The sequence below is a fragment of the Pleurodeles waltl genome, chromosome 12 (genome assembly GCF_031143425.1).
Source record: "Pleurodeles waltl isolate 20211129_DDA chromosome 12, aPleWal1.hap1.20221129, whole genome shotgun sequence".
In the NCBI taxonomy this organism is placed as follows: Eukaryota; Metazoa; Chordata; class Amphibia; order Caudata; family Salamandridae; genus Pleurodeles; species Pleurodeles waltl.
The window spans coordinates 41,716,049-41,730,887 of record NC_090451.1 but is presented as its reverse complement, the minus strand read 5'-3'; the positions used below and the strand labels follow the sequence as shown (position 1 = coordinate 41,730,887).

At 45.3% G+C, this 14,839-nt stretch overlaps 1 protein-coding gene across 4 annotated transcripts in view; it reads left to right on the top strand.

Annotated features, from left to right (window-relative positions):
• Nucleotides 1-14,839, top strand: part of LOC138267440 (microtubule-associated protein futsch-like) — a 164,707-nt gene that overhangs the window by 98,434 nt on the left and 51,434 nt on the right. For all 4 annotated transcript variants that reach the window (XM_069216377.1, XM_069216378.1, XM_069216375.1 and 1 more), the window contains exon 5: nucleotides 7,281-7,573. In XM_069216377.1, coding sequence (XP_069072478.1) covers nucleotides 7,281-7,573 — 293 coding nt within the window. The remainder of the gene's footprint in view (nucleotides 1-7,280; nucleotides 7,574-14,839) is intronic.

The window sequence follows — 14,839 nt, the reverse complement described above, 5'->3', positions numbered from 1 at the left end:
AAAGCTGCTGGAAACAAAGTTGCAGCTTTTCTTGGAGCAGGTCCGCTGTCCTCGGGAGTTTCTTGTCTTTTCGAAGCAGGGGCAATCCTCAGAGGATGTCGAGGTCGCTGGTCCCTTTGGAAGGCGTCGCTGGAGCAGGATCTTTGGAAGGCAGGAGACAGGCCGGTGAGTTTCTGGAGCCAAGGCAGTTGTCGTCTTCTGGTCTTCCGCTGCAGGGGTTTTCAGCTAGGCAGTCCTTCTTCTTGTAGTTGCAGGAATCTAATTTTCTAGGGTTCAGGGTAGCCCTTAAATACTAAATTTAAGGGCGTGTTTAGGTCTGGGGGGTTAGTAGCCAATGGCTACTAGCCCTGAGGGTGGGTACACCCTCTTTGTGCCTCCTCCCAAGGGGAGGGGGTCACAATCCTAACCCTATTGGGGGAATCCTCCATCTGCAAGATGGAGGATTTCTAAAAGTTAGAGTCACTTCAGCTCAGGACACCTTAGGGGCTGTCCTGACTGGCCAGTGACTCCTCCTTGTTTTTCTCATTATTTTCTCCGGCCTTGCCGCCAAAAGTGGGGCCTGGCCGGAGGGGGCGGGCAACTCCACTAGCTGGAGTGTCCTGCTGGGTTGGCACAAAGGAGGTGAGCCTTTGAGGCTCACCGCCAGGTGTGACAATTCCTGCCTGGGGGAGGTGTTAGCATCTCCACCCAGTGCAGGCTTTGTTACTGGCCTCAGAGTGACAAAGGCACTCTCCCCATGGGGCCAGCAACATGTCTCGGTTTGTGGCAGGCTGCTAAAACTAGTCAGCCTACACAGATAGTCGGTTAAGTTTCAGGGGGCACCTCTAAGGTGCCCTCTGGGGTGTATTTTACAATAAAATGTACACTGGCATCAGTGTGCATTTATTGTGCTGAGAAGTTTGATACCAAACTTCCCAGTTTTCAGTGTAGCCATTATGGTGCTGTGGAGTTCGTGTTTGACAAACTCCCAGACCATATACTCTTATGGCTACCCTGCACTTACAATGTCTAAGGTTTTGTTTAGACACTGTAGGGGTACCATGCTCATGCACTGGTACCCTCACCTATGGTATAGTGCACCCTGCCTTAGGGCTGTAAGGCCTGCTAGAGGGGTGTCTTACCTATACTGCATAGGCAGTGAGAGGCTGGCATGGCACCCTGAGGGGAGTGCCATGTCGACTTACTCGTTTTGTCCTCACTAGCACACACAAGCTGGCAAGCAGTGTGTCTGTGCTGAGTGAGAGGTCTCCAGGGTGGCATAAGACATGCTGCAGCCCTTAGAGACCTTCCTTGGCATCAGGGCCCTTGGTACTAGAAGTACCAGTTACAAGGGACTTATCTGGATGCCAGGGTCTGCCAATTGTGGATACAAAAGTACAGGTTAGGGAAAGAACACTGGTGCTGGGGCCTGGTTAGCAGGCCTCAGCACACTTTCAATCGTAAACATAGCATCAGCAAAGGCAAAAAGTCAGGGGGCAACCATGCCAAGGAGGCATTTCCTTACAACATGCCATCGAACGGAAAATGTCACTTACCCAGTGTACATCTGATCGTGGCATGAGTCGCTGCAGATTCACATGCGCCCACCCGCCTCCCCGGGAGCCTGTAGCCGTTTAGAAGTAGATCTTCAACATTTGTACATTTGTAAATATATTACTTTAACCTTTATTATGTACATACGTATTCATTCCATTGCATGGGCACTATTACTACACAACTCCTACCTCACCCTCTGCGGGGAAAACAATCTAAGATGGAGTCGACGCCCATGCGCAATGGAATCGAAGTGGGAGGAGTCCCTCGGTCTCGTGACTCAAAAAGACTTCTTCGAAGAAAAACAACTTGTAACACTCCGAGCCCAACACCAGACGGCGGACTGTGCACAGCATGTGAATCTGCAGCGACTCATGCCACGAACAGATGTACACTGGGTAAGTGACATTTTCCATACCCATCCACCCAGCTCACAGAAAATACCCCAGGTTTGTCATAGCAGGAAAACACTACCAGTTCAAGGTGTTGCCATTTGGCATAACAACAGCTCCAAGGGTGTTCACAAAGTGTCTAGCAGTAGTAGCGGCATACTTAAGAAGACAACACAGCCATGTCTTTCCATATCTAGACGATTGGCTGATAAAATCAAGCAATCTTACACAATGCCTAAAACATACTCGTTATGTGATAGAAACCCTGCACACCCTGGGGTTCTCTCTAAACTACCAAAAGTCACACCTTCAGCCAGCACAAGTACAACCGTACCTCGTGCTATCCTAAATACTCAACTAGCCCTAGCTTATCCAAATATACAAAGGATACAAGCTTTCCAAAATCTAATACCACTCATACAGCAAATCAACAATACAATGTAAGATTTATCATGAAGATTCTAGGAATGATGGCATCTTGCATAGCAATAGTCCCATATGCAAGACTAAACATGAGGCCCTTACAGCAGTGCCTTGCACAACAATGGTCACAAGCACACTGTCAACTTCAAGATCTAGTGTTGATGGACCGCCAAACACATATGTCCCTTCAATGGTGGAATCACAACAATCTAAAGAAGGGGTGGTCGTTTCAAGACCCTGTGCCTCAGACCATAATTACAACAGCTCACCTAAACAATCAGACCATTCAAGGGCAATAGGATGTCAAACAGAAATAGCTACACATAAACCACTTAGAATTACTAGCTGTGTTTCTTGCCCTAAAAGCGTTTCAACCTCTTCTCAAACAGAAGAATGTTCTCATAAAAACAGACAACATGACAACCATGTATTATTTCAACAAACAGGGAGGGACACATTCATCTCAGATGTCCCTTCTAGCCAAACAATTTTGAAATGGGCAATTCACAATCAAATTACTTTACTAGCACAATATATTCCAGGTATAGACAACCAGTTGGCAGATCTCCTCAGCAGAAATCACCAACAAACACACGAATGGGAGATTCACTCCCAAGTATTTCGAAAGTACTTCCCAAAGTGGGGAACACCAGACATAGATCTATTTGCAACAAGCGAAAACACAAAATGACAAAACTTCGCATCCAGACACCCCCTATCCAAGGGCAATGCTCTATGGATCAATTTGTCAGGGATATTTGCTTATGCTTTCCCCCTCTCCCACTCCTTCCCTTTCTAGTCGGCAAACTACATCAAACGTCACTCACCATGATACTCATAGCACCAACATGGGCACGCCAGCATTGGTACACAACACTACTAGATCTGTCTGTAGTACCTCATTCCAAACTCCCAAACAGACCAAATTTTTTAACACAAAACAAAGGTCAAATCAGGCATCCAAACCCCAATGCTCTCAACCTAGCGATTTGGCTCCTGAAGTCATAGAATTTGGTTACCTAAATCTTCCACCAGAATGTATGGAAGTAATTAAACAAGCATGTAAACCTACTACTAGACAATGCTACGCAAACAAGTGGAAACGATTTGTCTACTCCTGTCAATCTAAAAACACAGATCCACTTACAGAATCTATACACGATATTGTATGCTATTTACTTCATTTGCAGAAATCACATTCAGCTTTCTCATCCACCAAGATGCACCTTACTGCAATATCTGCATACTTACAGACTATTCAACATACTTCTCTGTTTAGAGTTCCTGTTATTAAAGCCTTCATGGAAGGATTAAAACGCATTATTCCACCTAGAACACCACCTGTTCCATTGTTAAATCTAAATATCGTACTTGCCAGACTCATGGGCCCACCTTTTGAACTCATGCACTCTTGTCAAATTCAATTTTTAACATGGAAGGTCGCCTTCCTTGTAGCTATTACTTCTTTTAGAAGAGTTAGTGAAATACAAGCATTCACTCTTGAAGAACCTTTTTTCCAAGTGCACAAACACAAGGTTGTACTTAGAACAAATCCAAAATTTCTACCAAAAGTAGTATCTCCATTTCACATCAACCCCAACAGTGGAATTGCTAGTCTTCTTTCCACAGCCAGACTCTGTGGCAAAAAGAGCTCTTCATACCCTAGATCTCAAAAGAGCTCTTATGTACTATATAGACAGAACTAAAGATTTTAGGAAAAGAAAGCAACTTTTTGTTGCTTTCCAACAACCACATACAGGCAATCCTATATCAAAACAAGGTTTAGCAAGATGGATTGTTAGATGCATGCAAACATGCTATATCAAAGCAAAAAGACAACTTTTGATCACTCCTAAAGCACATTCTACAAGAAAGAAAGGTGCATCAATGGCATTTTTAGGAAACATACCAATGGTTGATATATGTAAGGTAGCTACATGGTCAACTCCCCATACATTTACAAAACACTACTGTGTTGATGTTTTCTCACAGCAACAAGCCACTGTAGGCATTAAGACATTATTTCAAACAACTTCAACTCCTATAGGCTAGCCACCGCTTCTTGGGAGGACTGACTGCTTTGTAGTCTATGCATAGCATGTGTATCTGCAGCTACACATGCCATGGAACGGAAAATGTCACTTACATTAGTGTAATCTGTTCGTGGCATGTAGTGCTGCAGATTCACATGCACCCTCCCTCCTCCACGGAAGCCTGTAGTCCTTTAAGTTTTTAACATGGGTACATATGTATATACATTTACATTAGCATGGATATCTCTTTGTATTTCTATAGTCTATCACTCCTTCCTTCACCCTCTGTGGGAAAACAATCTAACAATGGAGTCGATGCCCACATGCACTATAACCGAGAGGAGGAGTAACTCGATCCAGTGACTCCAAAAAGACTTCTTCGAAGAAAAACAACTTGTAACACTCCGAGCCCAACACTAGATGTCGGAAGAGCTATGCATAGCATGTGAATCTGCAGCACTACTTGCCACGAACAGATGTACACTGGGTAAGTGACATTTTCCATATATATATATATATATTTTTAAGTGTTGATGCATTGCACATTCTTTCTTTGAGTGCTTAGCTGTTGTGAATATTCTTGTATATACACACATTTTACTTCATTTGAGTTCTATATTTATTTTCATATATTTGTGTGCCTTCTATTTGATATCTGGGAAGTGCCTTAATAAATGAATTACTTAGACTGAGCGTGCTGCATTCTTTGGCATTGTTTTAAACCAGAGCAGTAACCAGAAACTGCCACAGCGAAGCATTGTTCAGCCCTTCTCAGCTTACCTGCATATCAAAAGCAGTTTGCTAGTTGAGTTGTTTGCAATTCTTGGGTTGTAAGCTGAGTTTCGCCCTCAGGGTGCAGCTGTTTTCTGGGCGCTGTTGCCTGGATGCAGGAGGGGCAGTTATCTAGAAAACAACTACGTTTTCAAGTGTCTTCAGAAGTGTTTATGCTCCTGGTTGCTTCTAATGCTGGTTGGTACTGAGTTCCAGAGCTTGGTGACTTCTACTGAGAAAGCAGTGCCTCCTTCGGATTCTTATGGTAAGGTGGTATGAAGATAAGTGGTGCAAGCTTTGGCGCAGTGTACTGTTGGTTAGTATTGCTTGACTTTAACTTGTAGGTATAGCAGTCATTTTCCTTAGGAAGCTCTGTGGACCGTGCTGAGTGCCTTGAATATTGCCCAAGCAACAGAAAGCAAGTGATGATTTTTTGTGATTAAACATGATAGATCAGGTGCAATCTAAAATTGGATAGTAAGACCAAGGAACAATGCAAAATGTGACACTGCCCGCGCCTGGTGAACCAACACTATGATGAGGCTAGTAGAAAAAAATATTTGCGAACTATACACCAGTAGGTGGGACAAATTTAAGTGCAGAGTGAAATAAATTTTTATTATTACATTGATTAGGTACTAAAGGGCAGCGGAAATAAGAACTTTAAACGATTATAAAGTATGCATTCATCCATTAGACATACAGGGCCTCATTCTGACCCTGGCCGGCGGCAGTAGCCGCCGGCCTGGCGGGGCCCGCCAGAATACCGCTGCGCGGTCAAAAGACCGCCGCGGGTATTCTGGGTTTCCCGCTGGGCTGGCGGGCGACCGCCAGAGGGCCACCCGCCAGCCCAGCGGGAAACACCCTTCCATGAGGATGCCGGCTCCGAATGGAGCCGGCGGAGTGGAAGGGGTGCGACGGGTGCAGTTGCACCCGTCGCGATTTTCAGTGTCTGCATGGCAGACACTGAAAATCTTTGTGGGGCCCTGTTACGCATGGCATGGGCACTGCAGGGGCCCCCAGGGGCCCCACGACACCCCATACCGTCATTCTCTTCCTGGCGGCCAAAAGCGCCAGGAACAGGATGGCGGTATGGGGCTAGGAATCCCCATGGCGGCGCAGCAAGCTGCGCCACCATGGAGGATTCCCCAGGGCAGCGGGAAACCGGCGGTACACCGCCGGTTTTCCGTTTCCGCGGTCAGAATGCCCATGGGAGCACCGCCAGCCTGTTGTTTTACCTTGTTTCAGTCTGATACTTGAGAAGTATAATTTTGGATTGAGGTAGAGAGAAGATCTGTTGAGGATTATTTAACAAGTCTAAGAAAACTGAAGTCCACTTGCAAATTTAGAACTTAGACCGATGAAACAATTCAAGATTAATTTGTGTTAAAATATAAAAGTTATAAAACAAGGGAAGAAGTAAGAGGGGATTGTTTTCGATTTGGTGACCAAGGCCTTGAAGCCAACATAAAAATGTCCTGCAATTCAGGCTTTTTTGTCGTGTGGAAAGAAATGTCCTTTCCACACGACATTGCTACACGTTTTGTAGAAACGAGATGAAAAAAGAACAAAGATGAGAAGCGAAGGAGATGGCATGTGAGACAGTATTTCAGATTGAGAGTGTGATCAAGGAACATCAAAGTGATGTAGTCATATGCAGGGCTTGAGGGTAGGGGTGTTGAAGCAGGCATCTTTGTTAATTTGCTAAACTGTGACAGAAACAGCAAAGACATAGGATATTTTTCTCTGCGTCACATAATGTGTACCAGCCCCAAATCTGGGCACCCTTTATGCATATGGTCTGGGAAGGAGTCTACTGCAATACCCAGGAAGATGAGGCAGGTTGGCTTCCTGAAATCAACCACAGACGGCTATAGTTCCTCACTCATGCACTGCACAGCGACACCTTGTGGTGTTTGTATGTTGTCATATGTGAACGTCTGCAGGAAAGGCAATTGCTTGTCCTTGGCCTCCTTATTCTATTCACCTCTTTAATTAAATTAATTTCAGCAACTTATTTTCTGGTATTGCCTCTCAGTATGCTTATGGTCTTCTCCAAGCACAGAAATATAAGGCTCAAATGGAGTGCTGTATATTATTAAGTATGTTCCATGTGTCTGTTTCACAGATTCCTAAAAGCAGGTCGGACTGCAGCTTACGAACTCCTTAAGGCAAAGTTATTTGAATTTCGGGAGTCGCTTAGCTCTTCTGCGCAAATCAAACAAGAAGATTCCAAATCGAAAGAACCAATACCGGAATCTCCGCAGGCTCTTCAAAAAAGCTCTGACTCTGCCACCACCCCGCAAACCGACTGCTTCACTCCCCCAACGCTTCCCCCTCCACGCAAAAGAAAAGCAACTCCTGATGCTCCTGCAGCATCAGTTAAGAAGATTCCTCAAGAGGACACCCTCACCCTGAAAGGTAAGTGTTTCTGCTCAAAGTGTCTTGGCTCATTAATCTCCTCTCATTTATACCAACTTTCTTCTTTTGTCTGTGCCCTGGTTGGGGATAGTCTTTCTACATGAGTCACATATGTAAAATAAGCTTCAAATAATCAATTCATTTACACAAATCCACAGTTTAAAAAAAGATAACATATGAACACGCAAATATTTTCTGACTGTTTTTGCAAGTGCTTCCCGTTTTTGTACTGCCAAGGGTGGCTATGGATAAAGACCCCCTTTGAGATCAGTGTTCCAGGGTTGTGCACAGCAGTGGAGGGAAGAAGGCTGTGTGGTAGGCACCCACTTGTGTTACTAAGAGCGCAGGTTCATATGTGTCACAGAGTGTTGAATGTAAGGTGTGGTGGCATGGTGCTGAAGCAGTTACCTCCTAGTTTCCCCCACAGTTGTTCAGGGCTTAGTAGTTCTCATACTAGTGCTGAAGTCATGCCGTAGGAGGTGTGGGACATTCCACTGAGTTGCATTCGAAGAGGGAGATTTCCTGAGTATATGGGTGAAGGATCCTTTGGGTTCAGCGCGTTTACGTTCTGTCCTTCCCCTTCCATAAGGTGTTGAGCACCTCGTACACTTTATCCATGCCTCAAAGCTGTTATCAGCTGTTCTGTATTGTTATCTTTCCTGTGAACAGGAGTAAGAGAACTTCTCAGGTTCCTATTGTTTTAAACACCATCTTTAATGCCCTATTTCATTTGGCCTCTACAAATGTTCCACTCTGCACGGTTTTCTTATAGTATTTCCATCATGTTGGCCTGGAGGACGATAGACTATCGGGTAATGGAGATAATGTCTGAGTTACGGAGTTTCTTCTAGCCTTCCCTTATGGTTATTTAATTTGAGATGGGTAAGATCACTATTCCCACAGATATCACCCTTAAACTTATCCTGTAGATCATGGACCAGGAAAAATACCCAACTTGTAGACCTGTCGAGACTTGATAAAACACCTTACAGTATCCTTAACTCTGTCCCAGCCTTATCAGATGCCCAACCCTTCGAGATGGCATCCAATTGCCCTTATAACAAGTTTGGTCTACTCGCAACCACCTTGCCGCAGCCTGAAATAATTTCTTCTGTTTGGCCCCGTCTAGGCCCTGGGACTGGATGAAGCGGCGGCCATGTAGCCCACTGAGAGAACCAGTGAGGAAGAGCAGGATACATAGATTTCTGAACCAATGCAAAAGGGCCAGTAAAAGTGGCCTAGTGAATGGAGGAGGGAGACTGGCAGGAGAGGAGGCACTGTTTCAGCCCTTTGCACACACAGAAGGATTCCAGAGCAGTTAGTCCGATGTTTAGCAGTTCCATATGATCTCCTTCTGCACCTGCATCTTTGCAAAGCTCCAGATGGAGTGGTTCATCTTGCAAGCTCAGTCTTACCAGAAGTAGGCAGACAACACGACATCACCAATCTCTGTCCTGATAAAGTGTATTCAAACAAATCATATTGGTGTGACTCTTTCTACCAGTCTCTCCAGTGTTTAATGCATAATGTATATCTTCTGGTGAAAACAGCAGGATCTTGGTATTGTTAATTTTTTGCTTCTACAAAAAGGTCTACACAAAAAATGGTGCCAATGGTGCTGGTAAGGCGTAGACTCAAAAGGCCACTCAGAGATCCCAATTAGTTTGACTCTTTTTCCATTCATGATAAAATCAAACTGTGTAATTGTAGTGTGTTTGAAATTACAGCTCTACACCCTAAACAGAAGTCTGCCCATTTTAACCATTACTGAAAGACTTAATTGAAATTGTCAATTAGCACTTTTATGCGCAATTTGCTAAATGCGTTAGTACCTGACCAGCACAGCCAAAGCTTAAAGTGAAATGATGCACAGCATACTTCCAGACACAACCCTTATACTTTTTTTGCCATCACAAGTTCTCTCTACTCCCTTACAAGAAACCTTACAGTGGGCATGGCAATCGACAAAAAATAAAACATCATTTGCAATGCAAATTGTCTCACATTTTCTTGAGTGAGAGCTATTGGTGTTGTAAATTAAAAACTGGACTTTTCTTGTCACCTAAATTGGTCAACACTTCCTCATAATTTTGTGTTTGACTGCCACACAATTCCAGTGGCCTTGCGTATAACTAAAGCACTTCCATTTACCTTCTTCCTCTCTCTGCAGCCAAAAATGAAAACGTTACCACTTAGCATCCTAATTTAAATCTGCCATGCTAATTCCAGTAGAATAGCACTTTCACCACCCCACCATCAGAGTTGCTGGCTGGCTAACACAATTCCCCCAAAAAAGACACAAGACAGCCACAGAGGAGTAACAAAAGAAATAAACTAGAAGGGTCACCCAAACCTATTAAGAGTGTTCAAACAGTCATAGTGTAATAAGGATGTTAAGTTGGCCTGAATCATGGTCATAATTGCAATAAGGAGAGATTATTAAAACATATACAATTATATGTAAACCCAATAAATCCCTTTATCAGAAATAAACTGTTGGCATTTGTAGGAAGTTGGCTCTGTATGTGCTATTTCAAAGTAAGGAATAGCATGCACAGAGTCCAAGGGTTCCCCTTAGAGGTAAAATAGTGGTAAAAATAGATAATACTAATGCTCTATTTTGTGGTAGTGTGGTCGAGCAGTAGGCTTATCCAAGGAGTAGTGTTAAGCATTTGTTGTACATACACATAGACAATAAATGAGGTACACACACTCAGAGACAAATCCAGCCAATAGGTTTTTGTATAGAAAAATATCTTTTCTTAGTTTATTTTAAGAACCACAGGTTCAAATTCTACATGTAATATCTCATTCGAAAGGTATTGCAGGTAAGTACTTTAGGAACTTCAAATCATCAAAATTGCATGTATACTTTTCAAGTTATTCACAAATAGCTGTTTTAAAAGTGGACACTTAGTGCAATTTTCACAGTTCCTAGGGGAGGTAAGTATTTGTTAGGTTAACCAGGTAAGTAAGACACTTACAGGGCTTAGTTCTTGGTCCAAGGTAGCCCACCGTTGGGGGTTCAGAGCAACCCCAAAGTCACCACACCAGCAGCTCAGGGCCGGTCAGGTGCAGAGTTCAAAGTGGTGCCCAAAACACATAGGCTAGAATGGAGAGAAGGGGGTGCCCCGGTTCCGGTCTGCTTGCAGGTAAGTACCCGCGTCTTCGGAGGGCAGACCAGGGGGGTTTTGTAGGGCACCGGGGGGGACACAAGCCCACACAGAAATTTCACCCTCAGCGGCGCGGGGGCGGCCGGGTGCAGTGTAGAAACAAGCGTCGGGTTCGTAATGGAAGTCAATGGGAGATCTCGGGATCTCTTCAGCGCTGCAGGTAGGCAAGGGGGGGGTTCCTCGGGGAAACCTCCACTTGGGCAAGGGAGAGGGACTCCTGGGGGTCACTTCTCCAGTGAAAGTCCGGTCCTGCAGGTCCTGGGGGCTGCGGGTGCAGGGTCTCTCCCAGGTGTCGGGATTTTGGATTCCAAGAGTCGCGGTCAGGGGAAGCCTCGGGATTCCCTCTGCAGGCGGCGCTGTGGGGGCTCAGGGGGGACAGGTTTTGGTACTCACAGTATCAGAGTAGTCCTGGGGTCCCTCCTGAGGTGTCGGATCTTCACCAGCCGAGTCGGGGTCGCCGGGTGCAGTGTTGCAAGTCTCACGCTTCTTGCCGGGAGCTTGCAGGGTTCTTTAAAGCTGCTGGAAACAAAGTTGCAGCTTTTCTTGGAGCAGGTCCGCTGTCCTCGGGAGTTTCTTGTCTTTTCGAAGCAGGGGCAGTCCTCAGAGGATGTCGAGGTCGCTGGTCCCTTTGGAAGGCGTCGCTGGAGCAGGATCTTTGGAAGGCAGGAGACAGGCCGGTGAGTTTCTGGAGCCAAGGCAGTTGTCGTCTTCTGGTCTTCCGCTGCAGGGGTTTTCAGCTAGGCAGTCCTTCTTCTTGTAGTTGCAGGAATCTAATTTTCTAGGGTTCAGGGTAGCCCTTAAATACTAAATTTAAGGGCGTGTTTAGGTCTGGGGGGTTAGTAGCCAATGGCTACTAGCCCTGAGGGTGGGTACACCCTCTTTGTGCCTCCTCCCAAGGGGAGGGGGTCACAATCCTAACCCTATTGGGGGAATCCTCCATCTGCAAGATGGAGGATTTCTAAAAGTTAGAGTCACTTCAGCTCAGGACACCTTAGGGGCTGTCCTGACTGGCCAGTGACTCCTCCTTGTTTTTCTCATTATTTTCTCCGGCCTTGCCGCCAAAAGTGGGGCCTGGCCGGAGGGGGCGGGCAACTCCACTAGCTGGAGTGTCCTGCTGGGTTGGCACAAAGGAGGTGAGCCTTTGAGGCTCACCGCCAGGTGTGACAATTCCTGCCTGGGGGAGGTGTTAGCATCTCCACCCAGTGCAGGCTTTGTTACTGGCCTCAGAGTGACAAAGGCACTCTCCCCATGGGGCCAGCAACATGTCTCGGTTTGTGGCAGGCTGCTAAAACTAGTCAGCCTACACAGATAGTCGGTTAAGTTTCAGGGGGCACCTCTAAGGTGCCCTCTGGGGTGTATTTTACAATAAAATGTACACTGGCATCAGTGTGCATTTATTGTGCTGAGAAGTTTGATACCAAACTTCCCAGTTTTCAGTGTAGCCATTATGGTGCTGTGGAGTTCGTGTTTGACAAACTCCCAGACCATATACTCTTATGGCTACCCTGCACTTACAATGTCTAAGGTTTTGTTTAGACACTGTAGGGGTACCATGCTCATGCACTGGTACCCTCACCTATGGTATAGTGCACCCTGCCTTAGGGCTGTAAGGCCTGCTAGAGGGGTGTCTTACCTATACTGCATAGGCAGTGAGAGGCTGGCATGGCACCCTGAGGGGAGTGCCATGTCGACTTACTCGTTTTGTCCTCACTAGCACACACAAGCTGGCAAGCAGTGTGTCTGTGCTGAGTGAGAGGTCTCCAGGGTGGCATAAGACATGCTGCAGCCCTTAGAGACCTTCCTTGGCATCAGGGCCCTTGGTACTAGAAGCACCAGTTACAAGGGACTTATCTGGATGCCAGGGTCTGCCAATTGTGGATACAAAAGTACAGGTTAGGGAAAGAACACTGGTGCTGGGGCCTGGTTAGCAGGCCTCAGCACACTTTCAATTGTAAACATAGCATCAGCAAAGGCAAAAAGTCAGGGGGCAACCATGCCAAGGAGGCATTTCCTTACAGCATTAGACTGCAATTCCCAGAATAGCCCCTAGAGGACACAACAATGAAAATTGCATTTGTAAGAAACATGGTTATGTAACCATATAGTTAGCCTCTAGAGGGCATAACCACATGAAACGAAAATGACAGTCATGCACTGTAACCATATATTTAGCCACTAGAGGGAGTAGCACATTACACATTTTTAGGGTTAACAGGCCATGAAATTACAAACAAGGCCGTTTAACACAAACTGCTCTCAGCTGTAAAACAAAAGTTACAACCATGAGAGCGCTTAAAAAGATACTGAATGGTGGGAGGGGTCATTAATTTTGGGTCCGCACTAACCTAGTGTGGGGGCCCAGAGATGATGAAGACAGAAAGAGCACATTGTCGTGAACGTTTTGAAGGTGGTCCCATTGTCCTAGGACAACAACAGGCTGAATTATGAGCAAAAATATTTTGTAAAAGCAATGCCCTGCAAAGCATTATGGGATGAGTTCCCGTGCTGTGAATATTGTACTATGTTGATATGTTGACTGTAATGCTTAGAACAGCCCCTAGAGGACACCACAATGAAAATAGCATTTGTATGAAACATGGTCATGGAACCATATAGTTAGCCCCCAGAGGGCATAACCACATGAAAAGAAAATGGCAGCAGGTAATGCAGTGTAACCATATATTTAGCTCCTAGAAGGCATAGTGCTTTACACATTTTCTGAGCTAACAGGCCTACTGTAATGATATTACAAGCAAGGCCCATAAAACACAGACTGCTCTCACCTGTAAAACAAAAGACACGAGAGAGCTTAAACAGACTCTGAATGGTGGGAGGGGTTATTATTTTAGGCTCCCCACTAACCTGGTGTGGTGACCCAGAGATGTAGACAGAAAGAACACATTGTTGTGGGTGTTTTGAAGGTGGTTCCATTGTCCTAGGACCGCCAAAGGCCGAGTTATGAGCACAAATGTTTTCTAAAAGTAATGGCCTGCAAAGCATTATGGGGCAAGTTTCCCAAGTGCAGTGAATATTGTTGTATCAGGTCTCCCGCTATGTCAAGAGAGCCCCTTTGAGGATTTCTGTGTTTTTTTTAATGTAAAGCATTTATCAATTACGAGTGTTTTTGTGAAAGCTATGGAGCGTGAAGGGGAGAGCCAAAAGAAATTACTCTGATTAGGTAACAGTGTGAACAATGTGACCAACGTTTCAATACCACCGATGGAGTTCACATCGTTCTGCGCTGTTCGTGCTGTGAGCCCCATGGCCGCCATGGAGAGCACCAAGGGGCGAGACAAAATAAATAAATAGTTCACCCATGCTAAAGTATGTCGGCAATCGTGCAATAATCCATGTAACAGGATCAGTCTGCAAGGCGGTAGCAAAACCGCCTCAAGACGGGACAAACGTAAGCTCATGAACAAGTGAAAGTCATGGGTGTTGTTAAAAGCCCACAGAATTCTTAAAACAGGTCAAAAAGAGCTTGTGCACTCAACCTAAAAAGTCAGTGACTGACATGAGAAGTCTGCAACTCGCTGCCTTCATTCAATCCTTTTAGCTCCCCTGCAACACTCCAGAGACCATAATATACACAAAGATTCGCTATGATTCCTAATTATTACAGTAATCTTCATTCACATCTTGCAGCCCACAGTTCTGGAATACGTAAAATCAGATGGCATGTGCTCCTGCATTTAACAACACAGTGACTGTCTGTCGTTATTCGGGGTATTCGTCTTTAATCTGCTCTGACTACACTTTCCAATCATGCAGCGACTTGATACATTCAGGGAGTACAACTCTCCCAGGCCTATCTTTGTCAAACATCTAATCCAGCTGTATAGAGACTCTTAACATTCCTTGAGTATTCTTCTACTTAATTTATGTGGCAGCATCATTCTGTTATGTCCTCCTGCGCCATGCATGCTTTATCGATTATTGTTGAAAGGTTGGGAGGGAGAGGAGGGTCTGCAAGCCATCTTGTAGTCCACTGGAGCTGGATGGCAATGTAATAAGGTTCATAATCTGAGATGCCTACTCCACCCTTCGGCATAGAGCTGGCATCTGTGAAATGGTACCTGTGGTAGCTCGATGG